Below are 19493 nucleotides of genomic sequence, written 5' to 3'. Positions count from 1 at the left end.
ATAAAAGCGAAGCTCAACAAATCGGACGGAATACTGTTTGGGTATTCCATTTATAACAAGATATGCATAGGTCCCAGGTTTCTTTCAGGCTTCGAATAGAAGTTTCTTAAGGTCATTTTAAATTTTTCTTAAATAGTGTATGCTTAAAATATTTGTCCAGATAATGAATGTTATAAGTTTAGATATATAATCCAGACAACTACCTCTCCCCTACCTTTGAAACCTTTTTCTCTGCTAGCAAACTGCTTTCTGCTCTTTTGTAACGAATAAGCTGTGTTAATTCTTACGACAATATTGGCCGATATTCAAAGACCCAATTAAAAGTCGGTACAGGATAAATAGTTATTAAACCCCTTCCCCCTCTATTGTTTTACTTTAATGTCCAGATGCAAGTAAAAGCTACTTCTCTATTCTATTGTCTTTTTAAAATGAAAATTCTTGTAACCCTATGAATGAAGTTGTATTGTTTTATATGCAACAAGAATAGTAACAATTCATAGCATTACAGCCTTTTTAAATGTGTCATTTTTTTGTCTGTAGAGTAGCTTTCAAAAAATAAATAGCCATTAGAAAAAACTACCTCCTCCCATAAAGTTTTTCTTTCCAAAAGTAATATTTAAGGTGGTCAAACGACTTTTCTCCTGTTGGTATATTTTTATACTTATTACTTATGTCTATAAGCGGATAAAATACTTTGGGGTAGTGGGGGGGGGGGTGTCAAAACCCCTCTGAAAGTAAAAAATTAAGAATAGCTGCCTTCCCCCTTTTTTACCCCATCAAGGAATAAACCCCATTTTACAAAACTCTGTGCACGAGACTGCTTGTGTCTGTATAAGAATAATTTTATTAAGTTGCTTCGATTGTAAAAAAAAAACATGCATATTATGCACTTTCTTGTATTTATTAAACATGCATTCTAGGTAACTGTAAACAAAACCATTCTTCTCAAACATTTGCATGCTCAATATTTTCTAGATGACCTTTTTCTGTGGCGTGCCTGCCTGTGGCCTTAGCTTCCTGCCCTAACTTTCTGGTCATAGGCCATCTCATATCAAATCTCAATTTCATTTCTCTTCTCTGTAATCAATAGTATTTCTTCTATTCTCTCTTTCTTATTGTCGCCCTCCCCCCCCCTCTCTCTCTCTCTCTCTCTCTCTCTCTCTCTCTCTCTCTCTCTCTCTCTCTCTCTCTCTCCTCTCTTTCTTTCTCTTTCCTTCTCTTTCCTTCTTTATCTATTTCTCTTTCTTTTTGCTCTTTCTTACTCTATTTTTCTCTTTCTCCTTCTTTTTCTGTCTATCTTTTACTGTCCCTTTTTTTTCTTTCTTATTCTGTCTTTTCAACTTATTAAACAAATCAATTCTATTTTTCACAGAATTTGTTTGTAAATAAATTTTGCTTGATATCATTTTTCTTTCTTACTCTCAATAAGCAAAAAGACTTGGCTCCATTGAAAGTAAATAAATAAGATTTCTTGTCTGAATTAAGAGTGCACTAACATATAATTACGAAAGGTTTGTGGGTTGACCCCCCCCCCCGGGCCCCCCCCCTCCTTCTCCTTCTCCGTGATTAATACGCCCCTGGCACGCTTCTACTCTGTATATGGTGATGTGCTCTATGGTATGGGGTGCTGCTTTACAATCATAGACCAAAAATAACATAAAACGAACTATTTGTCATATTTGTAATTTATAAAAAAAAACATACAAACTGTTTACTAGGTTATAATAAGGAAATGAGCATTTGAAATTTGATTTAAAACAAAAAACACTGAATCATGTATATATATAAATATTTTATTTTGATGCATTGTCAATAATTCTCTTCTAACAATTATATTAAAAAAATATTACACTTATTGCAAAGCCATTATCTTATTTACTTATTATACATTTATTTTAGTTGTCGTTCTCTTTCAGTCTGATGAACATTTAGACATAAAGTTTTTGCTTTAATTGTCTAAGGTTCTTGTCCCTCTCCCGCTTTCGAATACAGGACCCCTAGATGTTTTAAGCAAAATGCTAAAATGCAATCAATGTCTTTTTTTTCAAATACTTTTGATATGTTTATTATGCTTAGTCTATGACTGGCGCTCATATGTGCGCCACTATAAGTAGGCACACTGGCTTGAGAGGGGGGGGGGAATAAGGAAGCAGGGCGTAAAGAAGCATATGGGGTGGAGGGGTAAGAGGCGTACTCTGACGGAAGCCAAGAAGGTTTCTTGGGGGGAGGGTGGGGGGGGTAGGGACACCCCGATCTAAAGATTTAGCTTCCAGTTGTGTCAAGACCATATACCACATGCATATGGTACATACCAAGATTTTTTACAAATACCTTTGCAAAAATTTTGGATAACTTTTCGTTAATCTTTCTATTTTTTTTTATAAAAAGACAATCGATAAAGTGATTCTTATAACAATAAGGTGAAAATAACAATTATGAATAACTGTGTCATATCTAAACATTAACATTGAAATATTCTGAATATTATTTAAGCTTTAAAAAGGTTAAAATAGTTCAACACCCCAAAAAATATAATTGTTACTTCATCCGGAAATTAGCAATACCCATTCCTAACCACCCACTTAACTAACCATAAAGACATTGAGACAGAGAGATAGAGAATCTCTGTAATAACTGAGGAGTTCGTGCCAGGCGGGGTTAAGTGTCTGGTGAATTATATTATTGTGGGAATGCAGTAATTAGGCATCCCTCCAATCCTGTTAGAAACTATGTTGAGCCCAAGTGCTTAATAGTATAACCCTACCTCAATTAAGACATACAGATCGTGCGATCTTTACAGTGTACAGGTCATATTGAGTCTTCTTCTTACCAACAGACAGACAGCTGCATATACACACGTACAAACTGCTGCACGGCCAACCTTATAATTAAAGGTCACACATATACTAGTGTAGAGTTAAATTAAAATATCCAAGTTAAATTTTCCCTTTAACATTTTGATGAGACTATAAAAGGGTATTAAAAGGCCGTGAATGTAAATTTATATCGTGAACATTTTTGTGTGTTATTATGATATGAAGATACACGCGCATAATATTTGATATTAGTGTTATTAAAAACACATTTTTATACATTATCATACAGATTATTACATAGTGATATGATCTCAAATTATTAAATTAATATAGAAAGCAAAAAAATTAAGAAAATTCCGACAACGAAATCATGGAGGGACGTTTGGCGGATTACTCCGACTACATCACAGACTTGAATTGCTCCGCAGGATCGGCGGCTGCACTGTACGGCGGACGCGGCGGCCAATATTCTGCCGCTTCGGCTGCAGCGGCTGCTGCCGCGTACGGCGGTTATGGCGGAGGCCAACAGTATTGGGGAGTTGCGGCTAGTCGCGGCGGAGCATGGGCGGACTATGGCGGTATTGGCGTGGGTCCCGGCGGGATTGGCGTGCTGGGCGGCGAGAAACGGTCGCGTAAGGAGGAGCGGATTCGCCGGCCCATGAACGCCTTCATGGTGTGGGCTAAGGTGGAGAGAAAACGGATGGCGGATGAGAATCCTGATCTTCACAACGCAGATTTGTCAAAAATGCTTGGTGAGTTTTTTTTTTTATCTTTATTTAATATAAAATTTTTACTTTATATAGTAATATTGAATCCTTTTGCTTTGATCTGAATTGCATCAAACTAAAAGAAAATATTATTAGATATTACATTTATTTGAACTTAATTATTGTAAATAATTTAGTTCGATGTTCAAAGAATTTTTTAGAGTATATTCATGGCATAAATAACAGTAATTTGTTTAATGTTCAAAGTTCTGTGACCTTTGTAATAACTATTTACTTGACACAACAAATTTTAAATATTTAAATACTATTTAATCAGATTTTTTAATTTTTTTGGTATTTTTATTAATTTTATTAAGTCGATATTTTGAGACTTTTTTCCAATAAAAATGTCATCTTACTATTGCTGCGGTAAAGTCAATATAATTTTTATTCCAGTATAGCTTCGAAACCGAAACCGGCTAATATCTGCTGGATTAAAACCGATGCTCAGCCATACTAAAAAATCATGTATTGCATCGTATTACTAATAATTTCGGACCCTCAGAGCTAACAACTAGTTATAGTTTGATAATTTTTTATTTTGATATTCACGGAAATCTGTTTATAATACAATGCGATAAATAAATATTTATACGTTTATAATAGCAAATTAAACATGCTTGATTTATGATTTTAGTCTTTGATGTTAATGTTTTTTATTATGTTTAAGATGTTGTTAAAGATAGTGATGTAAAAATAAAGCCTTTTCCAATCCAGAGCATTGGTTTCCTATATCAATATCCACACACAAATAATTTAGGACCTCTCGACTATTTAAAAAAAAAGTCATTGATCTAAAGGGATAAACCAATGTCCGATTAATTGATGTACAATGTACATCCCCAATAGAATACACAAAATCATCCCCTTTGTAGAATAAAATTAGTGATTGAAACTTTTGAACACTCAACTAACCAATCAAAATTTACTAAAATCCCCAAAACTGTCAAGAAAACGAATGATAAAACGTTATTAAACCCTTATTACCAAACGTTTCTTAGACCAATCTTAAGAAATATGGAAATCACTTTTCCAATATCTTGATGGTTTTTACAACATCTTATCTCTATACTAAATGTTTTAGGTTTGTTTTCACACATTAGGCTTATTAAATACAATCTAGCATTTTTTATATCATTTTAATTCATAGTTGATTTTTTTAATAATATGATGCAAGCAGCCTTATAAAAATGACGTCATACAATAAAATTGATTAATGATAGGCCAGTATGCATTTTACCATTAGTCAGTATAAATGTATTCTGGCCTATTTTTGGTCATTTGTATTGTTTGACGTCATTTTTTATTATGTTGTAAGCTGCTTCAAATGACGCTAACTTAAAAATGAGATAATTAGACTTTAAGAAAATTAATTAAATATAAATACCAAGAAAATGCCCCAAAACATGAATATCCCTGTAATAAGGTTTCCCCTCTGGTATACTGGATTTTCTTGATTTACCTCACTCAACTTTCTGGCGTGTTGTACAGTGAAAAAACTACCCCCCCCTTATTTTTGATTTTCTTCAAAATTAAGGGGGGGGTTAAGTCTTTGCCTTGCTGAGCACTTTTCCTCCTTGCCGTTTTCCAGACATTAAAAAACTACCCCCCCCTTATTTTTGATTTTTGTCAAAACTAAGCGGGGGGGGGGGGGGGGGGGTTTCGGTGCTCCAGTCTACCACATGTAAGCAAGTACCAAAAATGTTAATCATTGAAAAGTAAGAGAACACAAAAAAGATTGGTAAACTGGAGACAAAAGGAAAGAAAAGTATATATTTTGAATATCCGATATTGTCCAAGTTGTTATCGATATCTACTTTCTTTACACTACAGGGGCGTACAAGGACTCTGATTGTGGGTGGGTGGGGAGAATATATATTTTTGGATTGAAAGCTTCTAATTCATATCGTTTCTTTATTCCTTATATTAAAAGACTTTTTAGCTCTTGTTTTGTTATTCTGGTAAAATAATCTCAAATGCACCGCTACTTAGAAGTAATGAAAGGGGGTTTCTAACTATGAATGTTAAGCACAAACCAACAAAAAGAAGATAATCAATGTTTTTTATTTGCTATTTATTAAATTTTATTGGACAAAATCATCTTTAATATTTCATATTTACAACTTTCTACAAACATATACTCAACTGGCATTGTCACATTTATGTAGTAGAATTTATTGGAAAAGTATCAAATAGATTTTAAAACTTCTGTTAACCATTCAGTTTTGCATAAAACTCAGATTTTAAAGTATTAAAGAAATATATGTATTTACATTGAATTTTAAGGGGTAAAACCTTTTTATTTTAATTTGAATCGATACTCTCTGTTTTTTTTATTCGAGGGTAAAAAAGTTTATCACTATATTGAACCAATTTAAATGAGCTATTCGTTTAAGATTATTATTTCAATTTCTGTTATATGGTGAATGCTTTTACTAACAAAAATTGAAAATCCATTAAATGCACTATTTGTAAAGTAAAAGTAAGTTGTAATCTATAATATTTTGACTGTCAGCTGAGCAGAGTATCTAGAATTCTAGAATTCCTTAACTTCCTATCATCTGATTTGGAAGCTGTACCATGCCATACCCTCCATGGATATGGGGGTAAGTTATAAATAATCTTCATTTCTTTTCTTCTAATTTAGAAGCTATATCATACCACACCTTAAAGGGATAATTCTTAAGTAGCTATTGATTTCTGAAAAAAGGACGATTTTGTGCATAAGTACCGCAGCATCAAGCTAAAATGCAGAAAATATTGTACAAACAATGTTTGCAGACAAATAAAGTCCAAAATTGTTTAATTCCTTCTTTCTTGTGAAGAAACTCATATTAACACACAATCACAGCACACACACACACACACACACAGATCATTACAAACACATATACAACAGATCAATACAAACACACACACAGCAGATCAGATATGGAAGTCATAGCTTTCAAGAATTGTAGAATTTTCTATTGTTTGTTAACATGCTGTGCTTCAAATAGTGGTCCATCAAATTAATAAATTAAATTATATATATATCAAACTTAATAGTGAGAAAAACACAGATAAAATAAACAGGATTTTTAAAGGAAATTTTGACTTTTTATTATCCGAAAAGCATTAATCTAACTTTGTGTTATTTTATTGAAGCACCCTTCCAAGTCCCTCCCAAAATCTTGAAAGTTCAATGAAAGACAAACATTGCTTTCAATTAAAACACCAAATTCTCTGTTTGGATTTAACAACACAATTCTTCCTTCCTACATTTTACAGCTTCAGTTTTGCTATTTTATTCTTATTTAAATGCTGCGAAAGCAAATAAGTTTTAAAAATTGGATTTAAAAAGTCTATTCTACCAACATTTGAATTATTGACGAAGCCCAAAATACATAACTTTTGCACCACGTCGTCTTCCTGCGACGTCATAAAATGAGGGAGATGAGAGGAGAAATGAGAAAGAAAATCCCTAAAAAAGAGATTGAGAATATGACGTCACAGGAAGACGACGTGGTGCAAAAGGTATGTATTTTGGGCTTCGTCGAATAATTAAACCTAAATATTAGACGAATTAAATAAGTTTAGCTTCGTTGATTATTTAAAAAAAGATTATTTAAAAAGAATATAATACAAAGGCAAAAGCTATTGGCCACGAATTATGAAGAAAAAATGCAATCTTAGTTTAAGATTGATAATTTAGAATTTATGGCAATGTCTTTTTAGAATAGGTACATTTTTGGAAGGAGACTATTTAAGTAACAATGATTAATATGCATTTAAAAGTGCTACTTTGTTATTTATTGCTTAAAATGTCACATAATTAATAATTAATCAAAACGCCCATGAAACATAATTTTCATTTTTTCAAAGAATATATATATTATATGGTTTCTATTATTTTATCTATGAATGAATATGCTTCATAAAAATAGTAAAACATCTAACGTTATTTTTTTCTAAATCAAATATAAAAAGGATTTATAAAAACACTTTTTTGCTTCGCATGTAACCTCTATGGGGTAACGGGAGTAGTAAAAAAATAGCTAAAACCACCCAAAAGACATATGTATATAAAGATTCCCATAAAAGTAAAAACAATTTGGACCAGCAATTTCCGAGATCTTTAGCTTTAAACAAACACTACTTTATATAATAGGATAGCCTAAAAGTTCTCTGGTAGAAAAATGATCAAGAACCCAAAGTGAAATTATAGGCAGCATCCCCTCGCCCATAAGTATAGTCAGAGATACAGGGATAGGACAATGGAGAATTAATTAATCTCCCCCTATCAAATGAATGAAAACTTTTATTGCAATTTTTTTTATGGATGCAGAAGTTTGGTAGATTATTTTTACCGTCATTGTCCACTCCCTTTCTGGAAGCATACCACAGTATCTTTCTTACAATCTGACAGCGAATATTTTACTTAAATTGTTATCAAATGTTCACGACCCTGGGTATTTATGATAATTCACAATCTCCCCCACTGCCAACTCTACCCCCCTATTCCTCCAACCCACCATGCCTAAGAAACTTTGGCAGATCATGGCCCCCTACCAAGTAACCCCCACCGAACTGAATGGTTTTGAAACCGTCCTTTTTTGTTACTTGGCCCTTGTTTGAATTTCATCTATCTTTATCTCGAAAATTAATGATTGAGAAAAATAGGTGTTTTGAAAATAAATCAATTTTGTTTTCAAACAGGTGGACATTGCTTTTAAACGGCAGGTGTCAAACTTAGCTTATCAATATATGAAATTAAAAGTATTATACCTTTAAATTAAGAAATAGACGGATTACATAGAATAACAATTAAATTAAGGCCTATATGTATTACCCGTATCGGCTTTGCAACTAGCCTCTAGAGACAATTGATCCAATACGTTTGGCTTTCTCAAAATGAACGAATGGAAGGACAAGCACATTAAAAAAATTTCTTCTTATTGTGTGCTAAATCACAAATCACAAAAAAGCAGGTTATAGTGCTTAATACAAAAAGGCCTCACACTATACAAATGACCAATGAAAGGCATGTATACATTTTACCATTAGTCAATATAAATGTGTAGTGCCTATAATGCCTATCGTTGGTCATTTTGATTGTATGACGTCATTTTTATTAGACACTATAAGCAGCTTCATTAAATGATTTAAAATTTAGTACATAAAATTAAAAAAAAAAATTTAAACCTACTCGTACATCCCTCTTTTATCCATGGGTCTAATGTGGGTTGATCTGTACTTTATTAAGCCAAAATTCACAGAGAAATGAGTATTTAACACAGCTGTAGCCCACCATATATACCATATGTCAGGAATAAAAGTATATGTCATTGGAATACAAGAGTGCAGAAACCTTTTATTGGTAAATAAGATGGGGTTGGATAGCTCAATATTTATTTAAAAATCCTCTAAATCTTTAATTCTTTGACAAATTTCGCAAGTTTTTATGGTTCATTATTTTTGGAAAGAACATATTTTTAGCTTTCTATTTAGAAGGGATTAATTCAATAACCTATCACTATAAGCCTTGATATATATTATATCCACAAAGAAAGTTATACTCTAGATATCATACTATTTAATGGGTAGCCGTATACTTTAACTAAAAATTTAAGCTTATTTTGATTAGGCTAGCCAAATAGATAAAGTAGCATTATTTAAATCAATCTTAGTAAAAAAATATAATATTATTCAGTAGTAAAATATTTTTGTAAGTCTTTAATTTTTTTGGCTTTGTGAGTTGCGTTTGTATTCGTTTTCAAAAAACTCCAATTTTATGGTTTGCTAACTACTGGTGTTGCCCATATTACATCCCATCCCAGGGTGTGAGGAGGGGAGGGGGGGGGGGGTGAGGGACTGATTTACCCTCCATATATAACATGGAGAGCAGTATCATAACTGCCATTTTCTCTGCGTGTAAATGTTTTATTTTTCACCCAATTAATTTGCTTCATATTTGGTTTTATACGCTTATTTTTAGCTTAGTATAGAAACATTTCATTCTTTCTTTCTTAAAATATTATAAGTTGGTTCAACATTATTATATTATATTCTCATACCTCCATCAATTTTTAATGTTACCTCATTTTAGGGATGAATTCACAGTAATATTTAATCAAAGTTGATATTTTATTATTTGATTTATTTATAGATATTAGATACAATAAAATCGGCCGCGCCTCTAGAACCTAGGGGCTTTATATTCGGATGGATTTGGAAGTGCAGAAAAACAGTCTAAAACCATAACCTTATTTATTTATATAGATAAATTTGCCAAAAACCATTTCAAGGCCTAAGAGAGTCATAAAACTTCCCAGGATCTATAGGAAGATCAGTGTAAATGAGGACCATATCGGTTCATCGGTTAGCGAGTTCTTTCGCTACAGACAAAAAAGCTTACTACTTTATATTAGAATGAATGAGGTATAAGTTAAAGCTACCTGACCCTCAAAACAACTCATTTAGCAAAATTAATTTTTGCACTCTAGCTCTACCTTATCCCCTACCCCTCAGCTATTTTGCATGGGAAATATTTGTTTTTATTCCTTCCGTTGTGGTTCAAGGGTGGTGGCACTCTTAAAAATCAATCTTAAAATCCCTCAAGTTTACAAGGCATTTTCATTTACGTTTCTGTGAACAATATCTTAAAAGCCTGAACACCTATCTTCATATTTAAAACTGCCTGATTATAATAGGTATGACAAAATTGTTGGACTTTTTTTAGAGTTTAATATTTAAATTTGTTTGTGTGTATGTGAAACTATGAAGTAAATTAGTTTCTTTAATTTTCCTAATGCATACTACAAATGTAGAAACATGGAGAGGGCAACGAAAGAAATTTAAATTTCCCTTCAAATTTATATTTGTGAAATTCTTCCTTTTTTCTAATACAATTATGAATAATGAAGGTATTGTAAATTATTTAAATGAATATTTGCCTTGCTTTTGTGAATATAAAATTAAGGAGCTAACTTTTTTGGCGTTGTAAACTTTTTCTGTATGAAATTTTATACATATACTAAAAATTAAGCTTATATACAATCATATATGAATAATTTCTGAGATATTTTCTAAAACAGAGATAGTCAAAAATATAATGTTATAAGTCTATCAACTAAATATTCCAGTAGATATACAATCATTAATTTTTTGATTATTTAATTTTAAAGGTTTTTTTAACATTTGATTGCTTTTTCCGAATTTACTTTTTGTGATAAAATTTGTGATTTTCATCTTAATTAATCTGTCCATCAAACCTATAAGTATGCAGTATGCAAATGCCACTGCATACTTAATAGTATAGCATACAAAACCGTTAAATTTTAGTTTTGGGATCATTGCAAAATTTGCATATTACAGACTAAACAAATAATATGATTTGAAGCATAAATCCGCAATTTAATTCGGTTTAATGTGAATTTCAAAGTTTGGTAACAAAATTTCTTGCTATAATTGTATATTGATAATATTGACGGTTTTACAAGAACATAGCTACTCCTAAAGTCATTTTGAGATATTAGGTGAGAGAATATTAGAAAACTTTTAATAAGACATCAAAACTTTACAACATCTCTTCAATAGGCAAAGATTTGGAAGAATAGAACAAGGATCAATGATTACATAGATTAATAGTATGGTAGCTATTTCAAAAAAAAAATATAATATCATATTTTAAGGATGAAATAAGTAGGTTGTCTTTGAATATATTGCATTACTACTGAAAATCAGGAATTGGGAGGGGGGCATTGTTTTGTCAATCCTACTAAAGTTAGTAAACTCGTCCTGTCATTCGTAAACTTGCAAAAATTATACAAGATATATGGTTATACAAATTAAAAGTGTCAAGACTTTTCAACAATGAATTCTAATAAACATTAATTTTGATTATCATATTCTGATATATTTTATCCCATATCTTAAGATATCTGATTAAGTAGATTAAAAAATGTAGAAAATATAAAAAAATCGTTGATTAACTACTTTTTTTAGTTGGTTTCCAAATTTAAAGTGTCGTGATTTGTCTATTTGTCTAACTATATTAAAACTTAATTTGACTCTATAATTATACCAATAATGTGATTTTAATGTACAAGTGTGTATGTGTGTGTGTGTGTGTGTGTGTGCTTACGAAGTGTGTAAAAATGTTCCCAAAACTGCAGAGAAGCGTGTCCATTTTCTCAGAGTGCTACACATTTTCCAGGGAAGCGTGTCCGATTTCTCAGAGCTTCACACATTATTTTCCCTTGAAGGCATGAGGCGTATAGCAGACCGATATAGTAACTTTTAATGGTTTTAAGTCTTGTAAAAAAAAATAATCCAAAAATGATAAATACGTAAAATTTGCTTTTAAGATTTGCAATTTATAGCACAATTTTGAACCTAGTAATAGTGTCGGACTAATTATGACGTAAGAAAAAAATTAGCCAATGAGAGGCCACTATAAGTTTTACCATTGGTCAATATTTGCCTCTCATTGGCTAATTTTTTTTCTTACGTCATAATCAGTCCGACACTATTACTAGGTTCCACAATTTTTATAAAAAAAATATGTTCTAACTAAAGCATCTACATTCTATTACAATTCAATGTGTAAACTTTTAAACATTGAAGTTTTAATTGTAATTACTAATCATATCAAGCCTAACTCTTGTAGACAAAGTAAGCTACAAATTGACACAAATTTAGTTATTTGAAATTATGAATAGGAAATTTGACATATCTATGAATTAAGGTAAATGTACATTTGAGACATTTTTGGTTGTCATATACATAAAATACACGGATTTTAGATGGATAAATGGAAGATAATTCGTATTTGAAAAGTTTAATTTTCTGTTTTTTGTGAATGCTTTTATATTATTTCCAACTAAAATATTAAAACAAGAAGAAATTTCTTTATTCAGATTCATTGAAATTTTATATACTTCCCTGAAAAATAATTGCATCATTATTTTTTCCCCAGAAGTTTCTCATTAAAAGATTCCACATATTATTGATATTTACCTCTTACCGAAAACCTTCTGTTACTTTATGGAGTAAATATACTCCAGAAACAATTCTATTTGTGTATATTTTGTTTTTAGTTTTATGGCATATGTCTGCAGCTTATTATCCATTACCTTGACTAGACAAAAAACACAAATATAAATCTACTCAAAAACGCAGTTACTTTTTATTGCGACGGGTCTTTTGGCAGTGAAATCTTAAGGGAACTAATAGCTGTTAATGATTTTATTTAGTATGCTATTTGAATCACCAAATCATATGATTCGATTTATTTTGAGCACTATTTTCCTTGAAGATTTTTAAAACCTAAAATTGGTTATTAAATGGTGTGTTTTTCATGAGACGATATTAGCTTTTTTTGAGTTTTACTAGTATAGGTAGACTAAAAAATATGTTGGTGAATTTCTTCAAGAAAAGAAGCTTTTTTCATGGGCGCATTATATGAGTATTATACGTGGAGCGGACCAATATGTTGAGGTTGACAGTTATGCGTACTAAACTATTGGAAAACATTCCACAAATATTGCTCTTATCTATACTTTTTACCTAAAAGCAGGAAAATAAATAGTTTATATGTTAATACCTGCCATATAATTTAATGTTTCAAAAATATTAGGTAAAAGTTTTTAAAATGAAGGAGGGAAGGTTGGACTTTGATAATAAAATATGAAATAGAAAAGTTCATCAATACTTTTTATTCCCTAACCTTTAGGAAAGGTAGTACTTGGTCTCCATAATGTCTTAAAACTCAAATATCTTTTGTTTTAGAAAATATGGAAGAAAAATATATTTGTAAAAAAACTTATGATTATTCTTTTTTTTAGGTAAGTTGAATTAATTCTAAAGGTTTCACAAGTTTGAATAAATATAATCTCCAGTATCAATAGACTATTGAACTTTTAAATCCCTCCTTGGAGTTTTTTTAATCATACGTTTCTGCTAACCCTTACTTTAACCTAACCATAAAAAAAAGCATAAACAAATTTTAATTTTATATAAATTATTAAGATTTTTAAAATTTGTTCTTTATCTCTTTTGTACATCTCTTTTGTTTTTAAACCATAGATTTTGAAATAATTTTGAGAATCACAAATCAATTTTAATTAAATCTTAATGTTTTCAAGAAAGATATTATAAATTATAAAATTCTCGTTATTAAAAGAATGGATAATTAAAATTATGCACTATAAAAATAAATTATCTTAGTGAAGATATATAATTCAATTCTAAATTATCCTTGAACAATATTTTTCAAATTAAGCTTCCTAAAATTTTTATTAAATTTCAATGTTATTTGTAATTCACAAATGTTTTTAACAAAAGTTGAATTATAAAAAGGACTAAAAAAGTAAATTTTGGTATTATCATAAAAACATAGAATAAAATTTTTAAAAAGTAATATCAAGCAATTAATATTTTCATTTTTCGAAATCAGAAAAAAAAACTGTTTTTTTTTCATTTAATATATTCTACCTGTAGAGAAGTTGTGTTACTAAAGTTCTTTTTAATTGTTTCGTTTATACTTTTTCATTTTTATAATTATACATATACAGAATTGAATATCTCAATTTTATTGCAATTTTGCGTCTTTTTTGCAGAAACTTTTGCATATACATATAGATTATAGATATAGAACAGCTAAAACTAACACAATTACACATTAAAATGATATACAGCAAAAGTTAACTATTAAATTAAGTTCTTATTTATTGTTATCATTATTTTTATAAATGTATGTAATTTGAAAATATACATACACAAAACAAGACCAATTATGACCAAACGCAGCTTTAATAAAAGGGGAAAGTAGCAATTTTTTTTTAGTAACAATTGGATAAACGAACGGACAAAAATAAATAGTTATAGAGTAGCTTTACTGTAAAAGATACACACGCAACTCGAATGTCGTAGCAAACTTAATGTACTAGCAAATTTTTTGATGAGCAAAAGTTGATTGAAATTTGAAATTTTTCAGAACTATAGCTGTTATTTTAAGATTAATTTTAGAATTTAAACTAAGTTTTACAAAAATATTTTCAAATAAATTTTTCTTTAAATATTTGTTTTTCTAAATTAGTATATCGTAATCGTATAGGTAATATATTGTTTTTATATTAAAGCATGAAGCCGGCCAGTTGGTGTGTGAGAGTGAGAGAGAGAGAGGGGGAGAGAGAGAGAGAGGAAATGAATTAAATAGTTTGACATACATTTCAAGTATTTCATAATTTCCTTAGTTCATTCAAACTTATTGCCTTTAAATTAAGTTTTGATATTATATCTTTCTTACTTTTCTCTATTCACATTGTTCTTGCTGCGCCACTGATGTACATAATTATCCTTTTTAGCAACACTTAAGTATGAGAATATTGCAAGAATGAATGAAAATATTGATTGATAAAAATGGAATGAGATTTTAATTGTTAAACATAAAATAATCTACATCAAAGGACTCAATCAATTTATTAATTGTTGGTGGTGCAATTTTATCAAGGACGATTTTATCCAAGTAGCGTAGCAATGTAAAGTATAAAGTATGGATGTCCTTTACAGTGAAAAAGTCTCTTTTTAAAGCTAAGATGTAATTCCCCACTTGCTCTAACCACTGCATGGTTGTATACAAAGCACTGAATATGATATTTAAATTCTGCAGAAAATTCAATTCGACGCTAGCTATGTTCTTTTAGAATTCTAAAAACGTTCCAAATTAAGACAACTTACAGCAGTTTGGCTTTCAGGCATACCTTGATTATAAAGTAACTGCACTTCTAATAAAAAAGATATCAATACCTCCCCTTTTTGTCAAAATAATCTCCTTTAAGAATGAGATAGATTCATTAAGTCGATGAACATCAAGTGTAGTTAAAAATCGTCTTTCTCAATACATACAATTTTTCTAAAAACCACGTCTGATTCTAAGTTTTAGATGTTGAACTTGGTTCAAGAACATTTAGCAGTGTACCAAAAAATTACCATATTATTTCAATAAAGCTAAAAATACTTATTTTCTGATCTTTAACCTTTGGGTAATTCATAGTCATTTAGATTCCTTGCTTATTACTATGTGAACTAATTGCGCTCATGAATTTCATATTAAAAATATTAAATTGAATGGGTTTGTTTATTATTTTGATTTCATCATTGATCTTTTGAGTAACTGGACAAAGTGTCTCAAAAATCAGCCATGTGAGAACACAGTAATAGTGTCTGACTTATTATGACGTAACAAAAAAAATTAGCCAATGAGATTCCACTATAAATTTTACTATTGGTCAATAACGGCCTCTCATTGGCTGATTTTTTTTTGTTACGTCATAATCAGTCAGACACTATTACTGTGTTCGCCATGTGACGTCATAAAAATGATGGAGTATCCTTCTCTTTTTTAGGGATTTTCTCTCTCATCTCCCTCATTTTATGACGTCACATGGCTGATTTTAAGACACTTTGTCTAGTTACATCTTTTTACTTTTGGACAAATAAGATAATCAAAATGAAAAGATAAGAAAGTAAAAATAGAGTAAAAAAAGAAAGAAAGGTGGAAAGAAACAGAAAGAAGATCATAAAAGGAAGGAAGGGAGAAAAAGAACAGAAGAATTGGTGAAAAACGATCACCTAACACAATTACTATACTGCAAGAAGGTACAGAGAGTAATTATATTATAATTGATGGAGGATACAATGATCCCATTCATTTATTATTATCATTAATTTCAACAACATTTATTAAGCTTTTTTGAACAAATTATCCTCAATCTTCCCATGGAAATTAGTTTTCATACCCCGCGCGAAGCTTAATGTTTAATGGTGTAAGAAATAGGCTTAATTTAATGAGTTTATTTGGAGATATGTGATATTTCTTGTTATCAGAAATTTGTAATAAATAGAATGATTTAATACGTTTTTATATATATTGATTAGATATGTTTTGGTTATTTTATTACGATCAAAAATATTTAAAATAATTATACTAAGGAAAATTGCTTAAAAATACAAGGGCTCACCAATTCATATTCAACACTAGATTTAACTCAAGATTTTAAGTTTTTCTTGTAGGAATCAGATTGTACATATTCCTCTAAATCAATATATGTAAATGTTATTTCATACTACCACATACATACACATACAGCCACCGATGTTATTGTGCTAAAAACGTAATTTATTTTTTATTACTCATTGTTCTTTTCCCACTCTCTCTTTCTCTTTTTTTCTATACCTTCATCTTTTTCTCCATTATGCAGTTATTCCTTGGATAAAGGAGTTTTAAAAAGTTTAATTCTTTTAAAAATAATATTCAGATTAAATTTGAAAACCAATATAAATTTCTAGGAGATATAGAAAGTGTCATACGTGACGTCATAAAACTACGTCTAAATCTATCTCTTTTTAAGGGGTTTCTATTCCCACTTCTCCTCTCATCCTTCCTTTATAGACGCATTTTTATGACGTCACACATGGCACTTTCCGTATCTCCTAATTTCTTATTAAGTAAATATTATTGTTTTATAATTATATGTGAATATTTTAAACAAACAGTCATTCACTGGACCTTTTTTTTCTTAACAAATTTTACAGTAATCAGCAATGCCCCTATCCCTGAAATATACCTATTTTTATATCTTTAAAGCTTTGCAAAAAAAATTATAGAAGCAAGGAGAGGGGTTTAAAAATGCATGTTTCTAAAATCAATGGTATCATGCGTGCGTGCACGGCCTACATGTTCATGTTTTGCGCGTTTGCGCGCTTGGGTGTGTGGGTATGTTATTTTAGCGGCATCTAGCAGATGTATTTTAGAGTGTTTCAAAATCATGAATTTTAAAATTTCAACTAATTACGTTGTTGCATTGCCTATCATATTAACCTCTTATATTAAAAAGCTAAATTGTAAAGAAAACTAACAAAATTACCTTTGAACTTTATGTCGAAAAGTACTTGAACCAATTAGCCAATCCGAATTGATAAACAATTTCTTTTTTTAATTAATTATAAACTATTCTTTTAACATTTTGATATTTTACAGCATAACAACAAATTTTTATCTTATTTTCAATTGAATTATGCTTATTTTAAGCATTTTTCCTTGTAAACTTTGAAACCCTCTAACGTATATATGTATGTATGTAATATTAGCGCAATACTTGACCTCTGATGAGAGAGCACGACTATTGGTTGAGTGCCGGCGGCAATTTCACTCCTACGCTTGCAAAAAGGGGAGCGATTCGCTACCGGGGGACTGAGGGGGGAGCAGATCGAAAGGGGGTGGGAAAGGTCTTGATCTACCAATAAGAGATTGCGCTACATATGATGCCTTCATATTAATGGGGAAGAAATGGGGGTTTGGGCTGTTTAAATTGGAGCACTTTGGGGTTTTAAGGTTGGGCATCATATAGGGAAGGTAACAAGGATGGCCTAGGTGGCATTAAGATTCTAAATTGTTTAATTTAAATCTTTAAAAAAGATATCAAAAATAGTTTATAATGGAAAAAATATCCAATAATAAGAAAAATAAAAACATTTAGTTCATTTATAAAATTTCCTAAAATGTTTAAAATAAAGTAAAAATTAATGCGTGTAAAAATGAAATGATGAAAATAATAGATAATCATTATTTTTTATGCAACACGATACTTTCTTTATATATTTCTTTATAATATTTATAATATACATATTTAAATAAAATAAAATTAAAAACTTAAGAATTTAAGATTTCCAGTTATAAATGCCATTGGTAAATTAAATACATACATTTAGTAAAAGGATATAAGTAACGCTTCTCAAAAAGTATAATCTTTTTATTCCAGTTGTTATAGAGATCATAAGTTACACAAGAACACAAGAACAAAAGAACTTCCGTCTAATAAAGTATTCAAATGAAAATCGATTTAGAATTAAATAATATGATGTTAAATATACGCGGATGCCCGCAGGGCTAAGTTTGGGAAATGTATTAATATTTTCAATATCATTGCCATAAAATTTAATAATAACATGTGAAAAACTAATCAATTCTCATATCTAAAAGTACATTATGAATCATATGTTGTATAACAACAGGATAAATCATGTTTTACTATAATTATCTGATGACTTTAGAAATTTGAACTTTTAAGCTTTTTTCTTTTTATTTCTTTCACCAAAACTAGTTGCTTCTCGTCAGAAGCCCCAAACGACCCGAAACAATTTTAAATCTTCCCTAAAAAAGAAAAATTTAATCAATTCGCACTAGCATTTTCCAAGATCTTAAGCTTCTTAAAAATAGTTCTTACAGACACACAGACAAACATCCTGTTACTTTAGTATAAGGATTTGTATTATAGATGTAATATATTTAGAATTGTATGGTTCTTTTTGCATTCATAAAACTATAATTAAAGCCAATTTTATTTGTAAGAAGGAAAAACTTTTAAAGTAAGGACACTTAATTAAAATGTAGTGCAGCAAAGCACTAACTGACAAATCCTGTTTTAGTTAGAAATAGAAACTTATGTACGGACATCTTGTTATAATGGTATGATTCTATATAAGAGAAAAAACCTAATCATGTATAATAACACTACCAGAAAGACAGGGAACAATAGACGGTATATTACACTAGTTTCCAAAGTTTTATATTGACGTTTTCTTATTCGTTGGGTTGATAACTTTGGGGACTGTTAGTAAATTTTGATTGGTTGGTTAACTAAGTTGACTGTTCAAACGTTTCAACCACTAATTTCAATCTACAGAAGGAATATTTTTTTGTATTTTGATTTGGAATGTACATCAATTTATTGGCCATTGTTTTATCCCTTTTGATCCCTGTTACACTACGGTCTTTCTACACAATATTCAAACCAGTGAACAATTTCCATTGTTATTGGGTGCTTGTAAAAATTATACCTCTTTATCATCACTCATTTACTTTGTA

General features: G+C 30.1%; 1 protein-coding gene across 1 annotated transcript in view; it reads left to right on the top strand.

Moving 5' to 3' along the window:
• The first annotated feature begins 2271 nt into the window (after positions 1–2271).
• The window catches only part of LOC145322673 (uncharacterized), a 45774-nt gene continuing 28552 nt past the window's right edge, over positions 2272–19493 (top strand). Inside the window, exon 1 of the mRNA XM_080164870.1 lies at positions 2272–3568. Coding sequence (XP_080020996.1) covers positions 3187–3568 — 382 coding nt within the window. The 5' untranslated portion in view covers positions 2272–3186. The remainder of the gene's footprint in view (positions 3569–19493) is intronic.

This window comes from Acartia tonsa, chromosome 1 (assembly GCF_053477335.1).
Source record: "Acartia tonsa isolate MP-2025a chromosome 1, ASM5347733v1, whole genome shotgun sequence".
Lineage (NCBI taxonomy): Eukaryota > Metazoa > Arthropoda > Copepoda > Calanoida > Acartiidae > Acartia > Acartia tonsa.
This window is presented reverse-complemented; position numbering and strand designations above follow the sequence as displayed.